Here is a 16,392-nt window from a genome sequence, read left to right as displayed (position 1 = left end):
ATAACACAACAACTTTTTATTAATGAAATACATATGTATATAAGCACGTATTTTAACACGATTACGTCGTTTCAAAATGAATTGAATTAATTTAAATTACTTTCAAAAAAATATAAAAATTAATTGGTAGGGGGGTGTATTATTAATAAAATCAAAATCATTTTAAATGTTCTATTTAATACTAAATATTAAATAATAAATTCATTAATGTGTAACTAAATTAGTGTAATTTAATGTTACTCTCTACATTTCAGTTCACCCGTATATCCAACGGCTGCAAACTCATATAGCGCCTCTCATGGCCAGGCAACACCAAACGAGCAACACTTTTATAAAACAACAATACCAATAAATGAACAGCAACAGCACCACCACCATCACCATCAGCAATGTATTCATAGTAAATTCAATGGAAATGGCACACTTCAAACAGCTGATCATCAGCAGCAGCACATAGAAACAACAGCTGCTAGTTGTGCCAGCTGTAGTGACCAGAGTAGTGCTGGTGTTGGTGCTGCTCTAAACAAAAGCTATAGTGACGTCACAACTAATACACAATCTGGGGTTTCCTCACCATCGCCAAATAGTTGTCATTGTATGAACAAACAACAAGAACAACAACATACGGGCCATACAAATGCGAACACCACCACTATTATGAAGTCTACTATGCGCAATACCAACCAAGCGAATGGAAATCATACGACTACACCAGCAACAACAACAACGACTACTACCACCACCGTCGAATATGAGTTGTCGAACGGTGTTGCTAAGCTTTGTAAAATCAGTACTAGTCGTATCGCCGCCGAGCAACAACCCATCCAGTCGCTAAACACAGTCAATAGTGTTTTAAATTATTCCACAAACACCGCTGAATCATTGTCGGTTAAAGAATTTCCAGAAAAGGAAAACGATAAAGCTTCCAATTTACCGCTTCTAACGCCGGCGGATCTAAAGGATTTAACACGAAATGTTAATGCTATAAACGTCTTCAATCAGAACTTACGTTATACATTCTCACAATCTCAATCGCCCTATACAAATCTACAACAACGCGCAAATTTCACCATGTCTTGTACAAATAATGGTTCCTTGAATAATGATGCCCGAGATCGTCTTGGTCTGTGGGGCAGTGGTGGTGACAACGATGTACCCGGTAGTGTTTCCGGATTGGAACGTTTGCAGAAAAAGAAATATAACAAGGTAATTTGTAATAATGATTTTTCTTTAATATATGACAAAGCTCTGTGGCGAAATAACAATGTCTTTGAAAAAAGCTTTCAAAGTCTTAAGGGCAAATTGTATTTGAAAGCTTTTATAAATAATTTATAGCTGTTCTGTTGGAGGGTTGAAATGTGTGCAAAAGTGGAAAATAAAAGAAACATTAAAACAGCAAAAAGTAACATATTTAAATAATACATTAAAACACAATTAATTAAGTGTTTGTTTGACCTTTAGTGTGAACTTTATGTAATTAAGCAGACAGATTTTTATTTAAAATGCAAAACTTTGAATTACAAAGTTCTAGTTTAGGTCTTTTGAAACAAAACTGAATAGCAACACCCAAACAGTATGGCAAACTTGCCATAGTTTTTCATAGGTCAGGAAATTTGAACATACCTGAATGCTCTGCTACTATTAAGGCCATTCAAACTATTCTAAGGTTATATTTAAACTAATTTCAGTTCCCATTTAATTAGACTTTTGCTGATTTTTTTCTTATTAATATAAAGTTTAATATTGGTTCTTTTTAATATTAAACTCAATCAATTTTGAAAATTTAAAGTGGGTTTTTTAGGTAAATACTATTTCATAGGCTACAGAGTAGCACAGTCTACTAGAAACTTGTAATTTTTTTAGGTGCTTATTTTAAATCATCCATTTTAAGTTGTTCAGAAAATTGTTATAAAATCGCGTAATTAAAAACTATTTATAACCCATATCCGTACCTGCCTTAACTCATTTTTAGATTAGTATAGTTTATCAAAAACGAACCATTATTTTTATCAACAACACACTTAAAATTCCAAATTATTAAAAACAAATTTCGAGAATGTGATAATAAGCATGTCATTTATAAAATTCCTAATCGTCCTATCAAAATCACAAAACAATAATAAACACTTGAAATAAACAAATAAACTCCATTCGTTAAACAATGGCTGTTTCCAGATAATTTTAGAAAATCTAAAAAAATATAAACTTTTAAGTTCGAAACAGTTTGAATTATATTTTGCTAAATTTTTTGCAATTGTCAACCAATTCGTAAATTCATTTTCTGAATTGTCATATTGAAATACAAAAAATTATTTATTAACCCTTGATATAATACATAACTTCCCTGAAAAGAAATACACAACATAAAGAATATTTTCCATTATTTACTATATTTAGCATATTACCTTTTATTACCTTGACAAGACATAAATTTGTTTAAGCAATGAATTTGTCTCGTGTGAACAACTCTTGTCAATGTTATGTTCTTCCTCAAACAACGCATTGTTTGGACAATTGTTCGCACAACTATGTCTGACATCAAATGTAATTTTCACACAAAAATACTAACATTCAAAAAAATTACAATGAAAACTATGCACATGAACAACAACAAGTTTTCCCCACATCGAAGAACATGAACAGATTTGTGTCCGATATTTTGTTCTTATGCGAACAAACAATTCCTCGTCAAGACGTTGGTTATAGAAATCACCCTATTTTTCCCGTTTATACATACATATAAACGTTAATACTGTGTCTATATGTATACATATATACTTTAATTCCTGTATTTTTCCACACTCGGTCATTTATTCAAGGTCATCACGTAGAACTTGAATGTTTGTATGAATATCTTAATTATTACTAGAGAGAACAAAAAACAAACTAAAAAAAACTCATCATTATTTAATCGATGTAATTTAATACATACACAAAATCCAAATACTTTTTCAAATACTATATAGAAAACCACAGGCACGTTTGTTAGCGAAAATCGATATAAATAAATGTGTATAACAACTGTTAATACACTCGAAAAATAATTTCCGCATGATAGGATAGTTCAGATATCTTTCTACTGTCTATTACACTACTCTACAAATCATTTGAACATAATTTTGATACGGTAAGCAGAAATATCTATTCCATTTTGGTGTCATGACCCAATCATGGCTGGCCCTTAATAAACCAATGTTGGATTTTTGCCAGTCTCACACCCCAGTTTGGTGAACATTGGTAAAAAATCAACCTGACAAAATTTTAGGTAAATCGGTTGGTGCCATTAAGGGTTAATTTCTATTTTAGTGCTGTTATTATAAATACTAAACTTCATGTTATATTTTTCTTAAGTGTCATCAAAATCGTCCCAAAAATATATAACATTTCGCTATTTTTAAATTAGAAGTTCCAAATATTGAAAAATTTGACCTTTGACCTTCTCGATTTAAGGTTTTCCAATTTTAGTAAAACTTTCAGAGTATATTTAGAATTATCTGGATTATAATATTCTGAATAGGTTTTACTTAAAATTCATTACAGTAAGGAAATATATTAATATTGTTCCTACATTTCTTGTTCTAGTGGCCTGAGACACGTTAATGGCCTGGAATTTTTAATAATGATAAAATTTTTTCACCAATTTCTGTTTTTTATGTCTCATTAGAACGACGATTACGTACACACTTTTATTCTTTTAAATTAAATTGCAAAAGTAATTTTTTAATGGCAAAATTTTTACAAAAACTGCAAAAATTGCATTATTTCCCCTTGTAAATGCATCTCAAAACTTCAGAGGGCTTGCACGTCTTAACCCCAACCGATTTACTTAAAATTTTTTCAGGATGATTATTTTACCAATGTTCACCAAACTGGGGGTGGGGTGAGACTGGCAAAAATCCAACTTACGTTTATTAAGGGCCACCGTAATATTATCTTCCAATCCATATTATCTTCCAATTAACGTATTCTGAAAAAATTATTAAATATTCATAGTTTGCGAACGATATACATTAAATGGTGCAGTCTCAGTTGTTATAAATTTTTATCTTCCGCAATATAAATTTGATAGAACCTATTCCTAACATGATCATATGCGCTTCCTATTAAGAATGCTATGAAAACTATGTATTGAAGCTCCAAATGGAAGCATAATCCAAATACCAGAGTTCAGAACATTTTGAAGATTATGTCACTCTTGGCAGAAACCATAATTTTTTGTTTTTATACCACCCAAGTTATCACTTGCTAAAGTGTCAAGATTCCAAGTCAGGCTCGAAGTAGGTGCAGACTCTCCTTGGCTAACGAAAGTTGAATATCTTGATTTTCAAATATTTCTGAATATAAATTTCTGTATTTATATCATTTTATTGAACATCAGCAACATAAAATATATGAGACCTGGGGCTGTAAAATATCTGGAATATTTTTCATGCAAGCGAAATTTACTAAATTTAATACGCAATATCCGAAATTTGAAGGCCCATTACCGGGGAACTATAACACTATGTTCGACAAAAAAAGCTTTGGTTTATATCCAAAGTGGTGCCGATAAACTAGAGTTTAGCCATTTTTGTTAAGGATTTTTCAAAGATGTTGAAATTGCCCCCTGCAGTGATTAATTCAGAAAAAATTAACTTCCTTAAAGAATTCTTTAAACATTCATGAGCTGTTAAAGACTCGATAATCGGATTAAGTTTTAAGAACAGGCTCATATGAAAGAAACTTCAGTAGATTTTAAGCATTGTCATTAAAGTGTCTAAACTGCCAAAACAAGGATATTCAATGATAAAGTAAAAGTGGAAATAACTCGAAAACTTGCTGTACTAGGCACAATTGCCGTTTGATCTTTAAATTGACAGGACTGTTTCTGTTTTTTGACAACTCCATCTTGTAAATTTTCTTACTAGTTGATCTGTATAATGTAAAGTTTGTTTATTTTTCTAATTAATTCCCATTAAAACCTGTGAATCTGTCAAATACGGGAACAGTAAATAAATATTTATTATTAACAATATTTACAAAATACTAATAGGTAAACCTATTTTACAATAAAAATTCGTTGAGTGTATGCAAAATGATAAATGTCAAAGTCATTCCATTCCGCAAACAAATACTTCGCACATACATACATACATAAATACATATTATTATGACTATTGTTTTTATCTAACAAATGTGTTAATTTCGTCATGTTTTGATGAAATTTAAAAAATTACTGAAAAACATACGCTTTAAAATGCTCCCAAAAAAAAAAATATGTGTAAAATCATCGTGAGTATATGTATGTACATTAGGGTGGCCCCAAAATTTAAGTTGCGGATGTTCCCACCTAAAATGAAAATTTGATTCATTCTAAGATACGTTTTGAATTTTTTTCGTCCTGGGGTCAATATTTGGCGAGCTGGATCGAAGTATAAAAAGGTCCTTTTTTGAGGTTTTTTACATTTTTTCCATATTTCTTCCAAAGGAAGTATATGTAAATTTGGTATCATATGAAAGGTCTTGGAGAGACGCATTCAATTGGTTAAAAGAAATTTAAAAAAAAAAAAATTTTATTAAAAAATTTTAAAAATTTTCGACAAAATTTTAGTTTTTTTTAATTTTTTCATAGAATTTATTCAAATACATAGATGAAATTTCTTGATCATAAACATCATGTAATTTCACCGAAATGGTTTTTCTCGTTTTTTAAAATTCCGTCCAGTTCAATGTTTATTCAAATTTGTTTAAACCCAATTTCATCCCTATCTGTTAAGCAGTTTTTCACATGTTACTTAAAATTAACAACAAAATTCCAAAGGAATAACATTAAAATAATCATTATAGCGCGATGTATAGTAAATGTTTTAGCTTAAATTTAAATATTCGTAGTGTAACAAAAGAAAAGTATAAGAATTTATACATCGATGGAAAGCTTATAAAATTTGAGTTATTTTGATGCCCATACATATACCATGAATTGAGTACAGAGATTGTCAGATAGGGATGAAATTAGGTTTAAACAAATTTGAATAAACATTGAACTGGATTGAATTTTAAAAATCGAGAAAAACCATTTCGGTGAAATTACATGATGTTTATGATCAAGAAATTTCATCTATGTATTTGAATAAATTCTATGAAAAAATTAAAAAAAACTAAAATTTTGTCGAAAATTTTTAAAATTTTTTAATTAAATTTTTTTTTTTTTAAATTTCTTTTAACTAATTCAATGCGTCTCTCAAAGACCTTTCATATGATACCAAATTTACATATACTTCCTTTGGAAGAAATATGGAAAAAATGTAAAAAACCTCAAAAAAGGACCTTTTTATCCTTTGATCCAGCTCGCCAAATATTGACCCCAGGACGAAAAAATTTCAAAACGTAGTCTTAGAATGAATCAAATTTTCATTTTAGGCGGGAACATCGATACCTTATTTTTTCTCCATACAAACGGGGCCACCCTAATGTACATAAATATGTATGTATTTATGTATGTTTAAAAAATGTGAAGAGTTTGCGGTGCATGTTGTCGTATGTGTGTCATCATAATAATGACATATCAGCGGTACTTCCCCCTGACAAACGACTAGAAAATAAACTAAATTTAAAGAGATGAAAACAATATACAATAATATTATGTATGGATGTACATATGTATGTATTTTGTTTTTATGCGAATGTTTTTATTTACCGTATTTTGTTGAGTGTTAAACAAATCTCTTGGTAAATAAATATAAAAAAGAAGACAAGCCGCTAAATAAACATATACACACACGAACATACGTAATTGTAAACAAAACACCGCCATTGTTATCAAACAATCGTAGTGTTGCCAATTGAAAACGTTAAATTTTGATTTGTTATTTTTAATAGTTAACGGTAGTTTATAACGCTAGTAGTAGTAGTAGTAATCGTTATGTATGATATTATTTAGCATCATTATGACCAACTTAATGCTTAGTTTGAAATATGACCGCCAGTCATATTATTAATGTTATTGTTGAAATATTTAATGGTCTTGAAGATCTACTACTAAATGTCATGGTCATTATTGTATTTCCTCTTATGTGTGTTTATTTCGAAAAAGTTTTACTTTCAAAATTATACTTTTTATAAGTAGTCAATAGAAACTTTTAGCACTTTCCAAATTACACTGTGCTAAATTGATTAAAAACAAGTAAAATTTTTTTTAAATTTTTTAAATTTAAACATTTTTTTTTGTTTTTTTTTATTTTTTTTAATATTTAGCAAAAAAAACTTTTGGTGAAAAGGGTTAAAAAATATTTTTTCCGATTTTGACTCATTGTAGGTCCAACTTAATATGGTCTTATATACGTCGTTGCAAAGTTCTTTGAAATATCTATCATTAGATATCTTATTAATGACTTACAGCTAGTTTCTTACTTGTCAGTTAAACGTAGCTTAACAAGCTGTTATATTAATCCTGAAACATATTTAGCCGGGATTTAACCAATGATTGTGTTTCTCACTAATGGATTAATTTTGTTAAGGTAGGGTCAGACTACGCAAATTATTTGACACAAGATGTTTCATGTGTTTGATCAAAACTACATCAAATAATTCATGGGTTGATTTTGTGTTCACACTGTACACATTTATTTGCCATATTTGTTTAATCAAACTACACCGAAATACTATCAAACACACAAAGGGGAAAATATATTTGACTTGTGGTCACATTTATGGTAATATTTGTTCTAAATAATTATTAAATAAAGCTGCAAAACAACTTTAATTTATTTCATCAATAAAAAAGACATTTCTAGAAAGTAAAATATTACCAGATTTTGCTTTACATTTGAAAGAATTATGAAATTTCAGTACTTTTATTTAAGCGTCAAATATTTTATGTTTCTAGTTTGAACACAAAATATTTTTGCACTGCAAACAAGAAAATAGCTGAATTTGGTCAAACAAATTTATTTGCCAATATGAAAACATTCTTGTAATGTGACCAATGTGTGACCACTAAACAGCAAATATTTTCCTGCATTTTGGGTATTTTTTTATTTGATCTTGCAATTCATTTGCAAGATCAAACAGCGTCAAATAACATCTGTTGCATCATGTGTTATCGCAAAAGTAGTGTTGCTATATCTTAAATTAAAAATCGCTAAATAATGAAAACAAATCGCGAAAAGAACACAAGCTTGAACAATTTAATAATATAATTATTAAATGTTTATTTATTAAATATATTACTATCACAATTCATAATTGAAATTGAATGGAAATGTAATCATGTTTTATACTTGAAAAATATTTGAAATATTAAATATTTTTCAAACAAAAAACATATGGCTTGAATTTATGTTTCCTTTTTACTGGAGAATGCTATTGAAATAAAGTGTAATACAACTATAATTCAATTGCTTGACTATAACTCAAGGCTTGAATTACACTTGCTATCAACTTGAATTCCAGTAAAAATGCATATTGGTTTTTTAATACATATTATTAATCGAACACGACTTTTTCCAAACTTATTTCATTCAGAATAAGAACATGTTCACAAATATTGTTAAATTTTATGGAAATGTTTACCTTTTTTACATAAATTTTTAATTAATTCCAATTCAATCGCATTATCTAAAAATTTATAATAAAAATGTTTGTATGATACTAAAATCAGAAAAGTGAAAAATGCTATTAGACATATTCTTCTTCTGCAGTAAAAAAAAAATTAAACAGATCATACTGTTTAAGAATTATTTTTTAATTACAATCAATTCATACTATTTATGTATGTATAAAAAATTTTCTTTGATTTTAAATTCAATCTGTAAAATTTCAGTTAATATTCCATATGTACATATGAGCAATTTTAAATTTTGAAAATAGACAAACTCCATGTATAAATAAAAAATAATCAAACATCAGACTATGTTAAACGTATAAAAATATAAATCGCATAAAATTGCAAAAATCGCAACATAGACTTCATGTCTTCAATTAGTTTTTCTCCCAGTATGTCATCCTAGGCTGAATGACTTTTATGTGAAGAAGAAGACTTCATTTATTGATGCAATTATTTAGTGAAAATAATTTAAATAACAAATATTCAAGAAATATTGAATATCTATTTATGTTTAAAAAAAAAATAGTGAATTTGTGTCTTTAATTTAGTACGAAAAATATTTAAATAATCTCCTCTTATTTTTCCGCCATGCTGAGCAAATAATTTTCTGTTTTTTTCTATTTGATCAAACAATTATTTTATGAAAGTGTTTGATATAGTGTGACCACACGGCAAATATATTTACTGATTCTTTTTCGCAGCAGTTTGGTCAAACAAAAAGTGAAAAATTAAATTCAATATATGATAACAAAATTCAATAAATCTCTAATAAAATGATTACTTTACAATTCGAAATAAGTGCTTTAACCTTAAAAATATTTGCAAGATCAAATTATATATTTTTTAGGTATTTATGTAGCTAGTGGTCACACTTTGTTCACATTAAGAAAATATTTTGTTTGCCGACAAATAATTTTGTTTGACTAAAATCATCTGTTTTGTTGTTTGCTCTAAATTTTATTTGTGGTCAGATTCAGGCAATGAAATATTTGACGATAAACGTCAAATATTAGCTGTGTGTGACCGTACCTTTAGTATTCCATACTTTTCGGTCAAATCACATGTTTATTCTTCAAAATTTTTCATACAAATATGGCAATACTTTAAATTTTATAAGAAAAAGCAACCGCGTACATAACTTTATTTGTAAATTTTAACTTTGTAAACGAAAAAGTGACATTAAACTATAATGATTAAAGTATATAAAATGTATATTAAAAATTATATTGATGTTAATATAACAAATCAAAACAAAGAGCTGCTGTGCTGAATTGTTTATTTTATTTTTCATCTGCCAATGATGCTCAATTAAACTTAGATTACATACATAGTAAATAAACAATATGTGAGAAACACAATTTTTAGTTTAATCCAGGTTTAAGCGAAAAATTTAGATTATCTTTATCCCAGAAACTAGCTCTTAGTAATCCAGATATAGGTCAAAAATCGAGATTGTCCTGGTTTTTCCCTTATATCTCAGCCATTTGTGGACCGATTTTCTCGATTTTAAATAGCAAACGAGCTGGAAGAATTACGGAGATATTGATGTATGAATCGTGTATGTAAGGACAGACAGACGGACATGGCTTAATTGACTCCGCTATCTATAAGGATCCAGAATATATATACTTTATAGGGTCGGAAAATTATATTGTGGAAATTACAAACGGAATATCAAACTTATATATACCCTTCTCACGAAGGTATAATAATATAATTCATTCAATGACACAAACGGAACAGTTTTAGTTTGACCAACAAAGTGTTTCGCCTGTTTTTGTTAACGATATGCTTAGCAATAGTGATATGTATTTAAAAAAAAAAACCGAAAACAACACTATTTTGATCAATAAATCAAGCGATAAACAGGCTTGTGCCTGAGCTATCAAATAAAAAAAGCAATGTCAGGGTTAAATTTAAACTTATCAAAACAATTGTGTTTTTTTTTATTTTTTTTGATAATAATAGTAGGTATTTACAATTATAATAACCACTTACTACTGATACGCACTCATATGATGTGACATTTTAATGATTAAGTACTTGTATTTAATTAACTAAAAACAAACCATTACTAAATATTCCATAAGGAATAACACCAGAATCTAAAGAACTCGTAGTATTGTTTACCATTTAATGATCGTATGATAATCGTATGTTAATGCCAAATTAGTAATTGTTATAAAAAATTGTATTTTCATATACCCAGCAAAATGTTGCATGTACTTTTTTCAAAACGATGTGATTATTCTCCTGAAAAGTTCATGTACATTGATATGTATGTATGTTCAAATATAATTACAAAATTTATTATATTATTTAAAGAAAACCGATTTTGTTTATGCATACAGAAACTAATAATGCAAATGTTACACGAAAACTTAAATAAATTTGCATGATAAACAGAAAATTTAATTATTTGGTGAATGTACATACCTATCTATACATACCCGCTGAACAATTTTCAAATTGTCGTTGTTGCAATTTTATATAAATTAATTTACTAAAATCCACCACACGTATACGTGAGTATATTCATGTAGTGTTTTTTTGTATAAAAATAAGATTTAAAAGATTATATTTTTATAGTACATAGGTATTTCTAATTTAATACTTTTGTTGTGACGTTTTTGCCAACGGGTTATTGATAATAACCACAAACAAATCAATTTGTAGTAAAATTGTATAAGGCATTTTTAACAGACTATTATTCATAACAATTTTTAAATTTAAACAACGTTTTAAAATCAAATTCTGTATGGACATTTTGCTTTAAAACATTGTTTAAATTTAAAATTTTTATTGGAAATGGGGATAAATGTTTTAGAATGCAATTGAAATTATACTCACAATTTAGAATTATTTACAAAATAATTTCTTACCAAACGAATAAAGCCATCTTTTTTATATGATTATTTATTTTACTGCCGCAGGTATTGTAGAGCCATAACATATTCATTCCAATATACACGATCATTTGCTCGATGTTAAACCTCAATACTGGCCCGTTTTTTACCATCATAGGTCAATGTGCCTCACGGGGCTACCTCGGGCTAGGCTACGAGCTCTGATATCAGTGCTCACGGGGCACTGATATCACTGATATCTGTAGGAGTTGCCATGATGAATACGAGGATGAGACGATTGAACATCTCCTCTGTCTTTGCCCTGCCCTAGCATGGACTCTGACTGCGACAATAGGTAGTCCATTTTAGTTCGGGAACATCGTTTGGAAGTCGCCGTAAGGTGTGTCCAATTCATGACAGCTTTCGGATGCTGGTTTTTTCGGTCCATTAACGATAGTTAAATATTGTTATAGGCCAATATACGTCTATAACGCTTCATAGATATTTATGTACTTGAATAGAGTGTGGATTTAACATTAGAGTTGAATTAACTTATTTTCTCAAGTTCGCCTTTATATAAATAATGAGATCCTTACAGGCATAAACGGACAGAATTGTTGTCGATATCATCATGATTAGTATGAAAAGTTTTTGCGCAGATTTAGAATTTATTCTCATTGTTTATTCTCTTAAAAATCAGTGGGATGATTTTGTAGTTTCGGTGAAAAATATCAACACCGAATGCATATCGATGAAAGAATGTTGTTTCTTGCAGATTCCAAGTAATTCACCTTCTTTGTTAAGCGGCCTTTTCTATTACTACATTGAAAAGAAGGGTTATAGCATATAAACCTGAACTCTCCTATTTTTTTTTTTTGTATATTGACATTCAACTGTTTATTAATAATTTAATTATTTGACATGTGGCGTAAACCTTTGATCAACTATATTAGTTTGGTTGAGAAGCCTTTGGATATAATATGGTCATTTCCTGGGGTCACGAACGTACGTTCGTACGCTTTTGATGTCCAAAGAATATAGAAAAAATACTTTTCCTATAATTTTTTTGCTATTAGATAGCATTTTAGTATTTCTGTGTTTAGTGCTAAAGATGAATTTCATCGAGTTTAAGTTTTCATAGTAATAGTTATAAAATGATAAACATTGGCTGACAGTAGTTAAATGTAAAAATCTGCGAAATGGAACAGAATATTTAAAAGCGATTAAAAAAGTAATTATAATTTTTATTTTAAATTTAACTGTGACTTTAGTTACAAATTTGTTAACATTTCCCTCGAAGGTCGAAATGCATTCTGACTTTCAGTTTTTGTTCTGTCAGCTGTTTTGTGAGTGATGTCATAATTTTAGCACTTGCAATTTTATGTGTGATTTTTTTTTTAAAATCAAAGTTTTACTAACTTTTTGTCGCCCGATCTATTCGAAATATTTTTTATTGGTTCTTTTTCATTAGTTTTACAATAAAATCGTATCATAATTATTGTTTTTTACACCTAAACCGGCAACAATTCCCTGAGGCACTCTCCACCTTTTTGCACCTGGTTCTAAATTTAATTTTCAAATTAGTTTCTGATGGCTGTTACCCTAAAAGAGAATATTCGACAACTTTTTTAGCTTAGAGGGTTAAAGAAATTGAATCTGCACAAATTTCAATTTCAAATAATATTTCTAAACTACTAACCCCAATTAATACGAACACTGGTTATGCGTTAACTAATAGTTATACTGACAGTTTTCATACAAAAATAATTTTAACCTACAGTATAACTACTAGTTAATACATAACCCGATTTCGTGTTAATGCGGGTAAATCGCATATAACAGAATTTTGGGTGTTCCTTTTAGGCACTTTCAGTTTTGACAACTGTATGAACATTTTTGTATTGAAATACGTCCAATTTTTAGCTGGTTACAAATACAAATATTAATGACATTATTCCAAGAAGTAAGTAATAAGTAGAAACTACTTTAACATATCAAGAGACTATCTTTTTCTAAGCAAAAACTTCAACGTATTATTCACATAATAATTATACACTATGCAATAAATGTATACAAATGTAATTCCACACTAATAAATAAAATAACAATCTAATATGACCTTCAAATGGTCGATCAAGAGCAAGTTTGTTTTGTTAATATACAAATGTATGTGAAAGTACAGATTTATGGATACATACATAAGTATTTATGTATAACAGTGCACTGCTATGTTCAAATTAGAAAAAGATACATAAATAGATAGATATTGAATGAACAAAAATTAAAGGTAATTCAAAAACGTATTTATTTGAAAAACTAGGGAGATATCTACGAAACATTTGGAAACTTTAATAAAATATGTCTATTTGTTTGCATTGAAGAAGATCTTACGCCCTATTAGGTTGAGAAAACTCAAACTTATTTAACTCCGAAGTTATTTTTTATATTTAATTATATTTGTTTATATAAATACATATTAATATTTTTTCATCTCTCATTTTAATATTGCAGGGTCTTGCATTTTCTCTAGAAGAACGCCAAGTGCTGGGTATTCAGGGTCTTTTGCCAGCCAGAATTAAAACCGAAGAGGAGCAAGTTCAGCACAGTTTGATGTTGCTCGATCGCTTGGAGAATGATTTGGACAAATACATGTATTTGAATAATTTAGCCGAACGCAATGAACGTTTATTCTATAAAGTCCTGTCATCCGATGTTGCTAAAATGATGCCCTTAGTCTATACGCCTACAGTGGGTTTGGCCTGTCAAAAATTCAGTCTAATCTTTCAATACCCCAAGGGAATGTATATAACAATTAATGATAAAGGACATGTCTATGATGTTTTAAAGGTGGGTTTTAATTTAAATGCATAAATTAGTTAAATATGTAAATTTTATTAATTAAATTACGAATATGTATTCTAGAATTGGCCCGAAACAGATGTTCGCGCTATTGTTGTTACAGATGGTGAACGTATTTTGGGTTTGGGCGATTTGGGTGCCAATGGCATGGGTATACCTGTGGGTAAATTATCCCTATACACAGCGTTAGCTGGCATTAAGCCCCACCAATGTCTACCCGTTACATTAGATGTTGGCACAAATACAGAAAGTATTTTAAATGATCCTCTTTATATTGGTTTGAGACACAAACGTGTTACTGGTCCAGCATACGATGAATTCATTGAAGAATTTATGACCTCTGCCGTACGTCGTTTTGGTCAAAATTGCTTGATACAATTCGAAGATTTCGCCAATGCTAATGCATTCCGCTTGTTGGAAAAGTATCGCCACGATTATTGTACGTTCAATGATGACATACAAGGTACTGCCTCCGTAGCTGTGGGAGGTCTGTTGGCTTCACTGAAAATCAAGAACACTCAACTGAAAGAGAACAAAATTTTATTCCTCGGTGCTGGAGAGGCGGCTCTGGGTATTGCCAATTTATGTTTAATGGCATTGATGAAAGAAGGCCTTTCCGCAGCTGAAGCTAAAGAATGTATTTGGATGGTTGATAGTAAGGGTTTGATTGTTAAAAATCGTCCAGCTGGTGGTATATCGGAGCACAAGCTGCACTTTGCCCAAGACTATGAACCAATCGATACTCTGGCTGAGGCTGTTGAGAAGCTAAAGCCTTCGGTACTTATTGGTGCAGCTGCCATTGGCGGTGCTTTCACCAAGGAGATACTTGAAATGATGGCCGATTTCAATGAAATGCCCATAATATTTGCACTATCTAATCCCACCAGCAAAGCCGAATGTACAGCTGAACAGGCTTACACATACACCAAAGGCAAATGTATTTTTGCCTCTGGTTCACCTTTCGATCCCGTGGAATACAATGGCAAAACATTCTATCCAGGCCAGGGTAATAATTCCTATATATTCCCGGGCGTTGCTTTGGGTGTTCTCTGTGCCGGTATGTTGACCATACCGGAAGAAGTGTTCCTGATGTCAGCTGAACGCTTAGCAGATCTATGCGAACCTGAAGATTTGGCTAAAGGCAGTCTGTATCCACCACTAAGCAAAATTACCGAATGTTCTATTGAAATTGCCGCGTATATTTTGGAGTATGCTTACAAGAATGGTATGTGAATTAATTTTAAAATGAATTTTACTGTTCAAATTCCTAATATCTAAACTATTCTCCCTCTATATTTTCACAGGCTTGGCAACTGTACGTCCAGAACCCGAAAACAAACGTGAATTCATTAAATCGCAAATGTACGATTTATCATATTCATCATCCATACCAGAAGTCTATGCCTGGAGTCATAAACTTTAAATCATATTTATTAATAACTAAATATTACTTATAAACAAAATTATAAGTTATGTGTGTGTAAAAATTGTGTAAATTAAAAATAATATTAAAATTTTAATCAAATTACAAAACTACAATGCAAAAAAAAAGTCAATATGTATTGAACTTACACTTCATTAGAAACATTTAACTCTAGAACGAGTAGTATTGTTTTATTTTTTCATTATTGTTTAGTTATAAAATACAATTGAAATGATTTTAGTTTTTTTTTTATTATTATTTGTATTTCTTATTATGGTTAATGACAACCTTATCATTCCATTTAAGTTTATTTTATTTTATCTTTTAAATGCTATTACTTACAAGTATGTAGTTTAATTACTTTTTATTGTTGAAATTATTTGTTTTTTTTATTTTTTTGCTAATTTCATTTAAAGGGATGATGATGCTATTTGATATTAAATAATTTATTAGAATAAAATACAAATGTGTTTCAATTTTTGCAAGTTTACTCTATAACTATTTTAGTAAATAAATACATTACGCAAACGAATTTCATATTCGAAACTAGTTACTAGTTTATATTAAGAAAAGCGTTAAATTGTACTATCTGACAGCTTTTGATCTACACACATACAAATTTATTAAGCATTTCTTTTTATAAAAAGTTAACATTTACCGATATATTCGAACCTTTGTGA

General features: G+C 29.4%; 2 protein-coding genes across 3 annotated transcripts in view; one reads left to right on the top strand and one right to left on the bottom strand.

The window, feature by feature from the left end:
- The window catches only part of LOC135963321 (NADP-dependent malic enzyme-like), a 36,373-nt gene extending 20,195 nt beyond the window's left edge, over positions 1–16,178 (top strand). For both annotated transcript variants that reach the window (XM_065515127.1, XM_065515126.1), the window contains exons 2-5: positions 255–1,206; positions 13,942–14,277; positions 14,353–15,514; positions 15,594–16,178. In XM_065515127.1, coding sequence (XP_065371199.1) covers positions 255–1,206; positions 13,942–14,277; positions 14,353–15,514; positions 15,594–15,712 — 2,569 coding nt within the window. In that variant the 3' untranslated portion in view covers positions 15,713–16,178. The remainder of the gene's footprint in view (positions 1–254; positions 1,207–13,941; positions 14,278–14,352; positions 15,515–15,593) is intronic.
- Positions 15,945–16,392, bottom strand: part of LOC135963322 (uncharacterized) — a 6,939-nt gene continuing 6,491 nt past the window's right edge. The window contains exon 4 of the mRNA XM_065515128.1: positions 15,945–16,392. This exon is cut by the window's right edge and continues 428 nt beyond it. Coding sequence (XP_065371200.1) covers positions 16,350–16,392 — 43 coding nt within the window. The 3' untranslated portion in view covers positions 15,945–16,349.

Source organism: Calliphora vicina, chromosome 1 (genome assembly GCF_958450345.1).
Source record: "Calliphora vicina chromosome 1, idCalVici1.1, whole genome shotgun sequence".
Taxonomy (NCBI): Eukaryota; Metazoa; Arthropoda; class Insecta; order Diptera; family Calliphoridae; genus Calliphora; species Calliphora vicina.
The sequence above is the reverse complement of the archived record's forward strand: the minus strand, read 5'-3'. Positions and strand labels throughout refer to the sequence as shown.